This window comes from Lipotes vexillifer, unplaced genomic scaffold, assembly GCF_000442215.2.
Source record: "Lipotes vexillifer unplaced genomic scaffold, Lipotes_vexillifer_v1.1 scaffold36, whole genome shotgun sequence".
Classification (NCBI taxonomy): domain Eukaryota; kingdom Metazoa; phylum Chordata; class Mammalia; order Artiodactyla; family Lipotidae; genus Lipotes; species Lipotes vexillifer.
In genome coordinates, this window is record NW_006792448.1 from 1532967 (window position 1) to 1537789 (window position 4823).

Consider the following 4823-nt stretch of genomic DNA (forward strand, 5'->3'; position numbering starts at 1 on the left):
AGAGTGTAAGTAGCATAAAGTCCAAGAACTCTTGTTCTGTCTTCTTCCTGTGTTTGTTTCTAGCTCCCCCTGGTGGCTGACTTGTTCCATGATGGCAAAGACTCTGTTCCTGCTGCCGCCACATCTTCAAAGATCAGCGTTCGCTCTGCCAGACCACCCCTGAAAGCCTACAACAAGGAGCACAAGCAAACCGTGGGCCACCAGGTCAGCCCCAGGCCTCATGGCGGGAGCTGTGGGCCCTGGCACGTGTAGCGGGGCTGCCTCTCTAGAGACGAAGGATGTAGGTGCAGAGTCAGAGGGAGGCCAGAGTGGCCTCGGCATCCGCATCCCCAGCACCCAGCCTGTTCTTTCTGTGCCCTTTGAATAAGGAAACTGCGAAACCTTCTCTTGAGGGAACTGGCAGGAGAGAGAAAGAGGATGACTCCAGCCCCACACGATGCGTCTAATCCTTGTGGGGATTGTAGATGTTGCCAGACCACAGACACCTGTGGGCGAGGCCAGAGGTCTAGAGGTGCAGTTGTTGAGGGAGTGGTCAATAGCCTGGGGACCCAGAAACTGAGAAACAGCTCCTGCTGTGGGTTTGCTGTGGGATTTTATGTCCAGTGTGTCTCCCAAGAGAAGAGAGTGCCTGCTGAGCCCCTGGCAACCACTGACCTTAATACTTCGATGGATTCTCGGCTCTGAGCATTTCCTATAAGGCAGTAATTCCCGGGATGCCCGGGCACCACGTGTCAGGGCTCCAGGGCCTCACGTTTAGGACTCATGGGCCTCCATTCACAGCGATGGTCCCTCTCACTCTCTTAGCACTTGCTCACCTTATCTCATCTGATCAGGGCACTGAATGAGACGCATCCGGGCGGTCTGTCCCCACGTGCTTTGAGGAGCCCTGGTGCCGGGGACGTGGGAGGGCCTTGGTTTTGGTCATGCAGCCAGGCAGCTGTCAGAGCTGGAGTCTGACACCAGGTCCCTGGGTGTCCCCCTGTCCTGGGTTAAGCAGTAATGATCTAAACAATAAGAGTATTGACAGATACTACCACCAGTCTGTGTGTGCTCCTTTTTGTTCCTTATTCAGCCACAAAGCTGAAGACAAATAAATCACCAGTCACTGATCTTTGTCTCCCCAGTTCCGCACCTCCCTGCACCTGCTCATGGAGACCCTGAACACCACAACGCCGCACTATGTCCGCTGCATCAAGCCCAACGACGAGAAGCTCCCCTTCCGGTGAGTGCCGGCCTCTTCATGTGGCCTTACAAGTTCAGGTGCAGCAGGGGCAGGCACAGCCTCTCAGGGGTCTGCAATCTTTAGCAGGATGAGTAGCTGATCCGGCACTCCCCAATGGTTTATATGCCGAATACAGGTTACACCTGTCTGCCGTCCGGAGGATTCAGGGGGATGAGAAGATCCAGTTCCCCTATCCCCTGTTGCTTACAGTGGTGTTGAATGTGCCCACGAATCCGAGAACCACTTAGAAGTGTGCCGTTAAATGCAGACCTAGTGCGTCCTCACAGTGACTCCTCAGTTCAGAGACAGGAGCATGTCCGGAGTGGTCAGGGAAGGCTTCTTGATGGAGGAAGCATAGCCTCAAGCAGTGTGTCGATGCGGATGGTCCCATTTCTCACATCCCCTCTCCTGCTGGGCTTCCGGAGTTACCCACACTTGCTCACCTTCCCCTCACTCTAACCCCAATTCTGCCATTACTCCTACCTTAAAAATGTTCTTCCATTTCTGTCACCACTCCCGTGGTTGACCTCACCCAAATCTGCGTAGCAGTGACTCTTCAGTATCTTTGTCATTTCTGGGTTGTGCCAGATTCCAGCCAGCCTTTCTGCAGGCCTGCTGCAGCTTCATTGGCCTCCTCACATTCAGCGTGTCTGACACCAGACTCATCCTTTCCCCCTTGAATGTTTCCTCTTTACTTGGTCTCTGTTGTAGTAAATGGCATAATGACTTCCTGACATCTCATCCACCCACCAAACTTCGTTCTTCCAAACCAGAAGCCTGAAGTCTCTCTGGACCGGGGCTGTGTCCAGTAGAACTTTCTGTGATGATGGGACTCTTCTATAATCTGGGCAGATATTCTCAGCTCTCACTGACTATGAGTGAGGAAGACGAGGTCCAGAGAGAGTGTTTTGCCCAAGGTGACATTAGCTGCTGGTGGCAGAGCTAAGGCCAGTCCAAGTTCCCCTTCAGCCTTGCTCGTTTCCCCCACCACGGGGAAGAGGATGTGTGCAGAAGGACAGGATTTTGCTGAGGTCATCAAGAAGCAGGGAAGAATGTTAAAGCTGAGTTCAAAAATTATTTGCCGCATGCCTTCCATGAGACCAACTCGGTGTGTGGGCCCCAAGAGACGACGTTTCCCCCAAAGAGCTTCCACGGCACTGCATGGGAGCGGGGGTCACGTTCCCAAGCCGCTCCCCAGCCATCAGACAGGACCTGGCCCAGAGCTGGCATGCCCAGTTTTCACAGACATGATACTGGGGTCCAGAGCAGGAGGAGATGGGGTTGCTGGGGAAGAGTAATAGTCCTTTGAAAGAGGGAAGGTCCTCTCAGTGACAGTCAGCTCATTTTTCCACCCAGGAAGCAGCAGGAGGTCCTGGAGGAAGTAGGGACCCCAGCTAGACCCACAGCTCACAAAGGACTAGAGGTCACAGATGCTCGCCAGGCATGCTGCCCGTCCCCACCATGTGCGGCAGGTTGAACTTCACCCCGTACTTGTGCCAAGCAAAGGGAAGAAGCCGACAGCCAGTCGAGATCCCGGCTGCAGGGTGCCTCGAGGGAGAGGCTGCTGTGAGCAGAAAACCTTTCCCAAGGACAAGCACGTCCACGTTGCGTTCCTGACTCCGGGCCCAGCTGACCACTTGAGAGGCGAGAGGAGCAGAGCCTGTAAACGGCAGAGCCTGCCTCCCAAAGGCCGCCTTGGATCTTTCGAGGTCACAGGCAGCCTTTATGTCCCTCGGACGTACAGCTTCTTATGAAACTGATCACCACCGCCCATATGAAGGTCCTCCTCGGATCCCAGAGCTGAGCCGAATCCTGGGGCGGCCTCAGCAAAATTACAAAGTAGGTGGCATAGTAAGAGGTTCAGCCTGCGGTCTAGTCTCGGCACGAGTGTTTCCTTTCGTCCTGTAAGACCTTCCACTAAGGAGCTTCTCTGCCTAAAAAAGGTGAAATTAACTCCTCTGAAGTAACTGATGGTATTCAGGACTGCAGAATTCAGCGCTTAGTTGTGCCTTACATGCTCAAAGTGCCATGTTCACCCTGGGGCTGGAGTCATCAGGAAGACTTTATGGACGAGCTGGGTGTCCAAAGAAGGTAGGACTTGGGCAGGCAGGGGGAGGCGGGAGGAAGTCAGAGTGAGCCCAGGCCTGGAGGAGGACGAGGGCGTCTCCTGGGACGCCGAGCCCTGCACATTGGGACCAAGAGAGTGCCCGGGGAAGGTCAGCTCGCGGTCTTCGGTCACTTGGAAAATGCCTGCTGTTTCCCCACCACCAAGTGCCTGCTGAGCCCAGGCCACTGCAGGGCACCATCTGCCTCAGTGGACTCCTGGGCCCCTGGCCCACGTGCAACTCAGCGTAAGAGAGCAACGTGACCAGGGGCCGAGCAGCTCGTAGAGATGGGAGGACAGAGAGGGTGTGTCCCATGGAGAGATGTGAATCGAGGGCGGTCGACCCCAGGCCAGGTCTTTGCTGCAGAATTCCAGAATCCTGAATGGGTCCAGCTACTGGGAGAAGAGCATCTGGGGCTGTCCGGGAGCGTGGCAGACAAATGTGGTGAGAGGTCGCCTGCTGAGCCCTCCCGGGTCCTAGAAGTAAAGAAGCTGCCATCTGCATTTACCCAACAGGGCAAGTAGGCCGCCCGACTGCCCGGCCAGGTGTGCGCTGAAGCCAGTACAATCCGCAGGACCCGGGACTGAGTCTGGAGGGCCTCACCCCTGCCCTCCCTCCTCCCAGAGTGCAAGGAGCAAGAGGCCCTCGGCTTGTAGCCAGGCTTCAGAACAGCCAGAAAGAAATGGAAACACTTATTCCTCATCCCAAATATAAATGATTAATTCTGGTTCAGCTTAATTCTTTCTCCACGAAGACTCCCTGATTACCCCAGCCAACCTCAACATCTTTCCCTCCAGTTTCTTGCAGCGTTTTTACCACCTTTGTCACATACCGCCGTGTGGTTTACTTCTGTACACTTCTCTCCTCTTCAAGCGTGGACGCGCTTAGAAAATCCAGACCATGTCTGACTTTTTATTCCAGTGTCCTACTCAGTATATGTGTAGGACATACATGTATACCCAGACATACACATACACATACACCCAGAATAAAAACCGGGTTTTCAGTGCTAAACGTAGCATTTTAGGGTGGGTGAGTTGTTGCAGTCATGGCTCATATCTCTACAGACAGGAAGATAAAGTTCTTCATCTATATGATTCTTAACTGGGCAGCTGTCATGATAGTAGCTAACAGTACGTGTGCCCTTACGTTCTGCCAGGCGCTGTTCTCACTGCTCTCATGGGCCATTACATTTCGTCTTCACACTAACCCTCTAAAAGGGATACTTCTATGATCCCCACGTGACAGATGAAGATACTGCCGTGCAAGTTTATGTTACTTGCCCCAAATCACACATGCAGCTGTAAGTGATCACGTCGTGATTCAAACCCAGGTCTGCGTGGCCTGAGACACTCCCCCTTTTAACTCTGGAGCCAAATAATGCTTGTGGGGCCGAGTGTATGTGATTTGGCCGTTGAATTAAGACAGATGCCCCTGTGTATGGAAACAATGAGGAAAGGCTCTGCAGAGGAAGCAGGAATGAGCCTTGGTGGGGG

At 53.8% G+C, this 4823-nt stretch overlaps 1 protein-coding gene across 1 annotated transcript in view; it reads left to right on the plus strand.

The window, feature by feature from the left end:
* The window catches only part of MYO5B (myosin VB), a 231381-nt gene that overhangs the window by 140089 nt on the left and 86469 nt on the right, over positions 1-4823 (plus strand). The window contains 2 exon segments of the mRNA XM_007465591.1: positions 64-204; positions 1125-1222. Of these exon segments, the coding sequence (XP_007465653.1) occupies positions 64-204; positions 1125-1222 (239 nt within the window).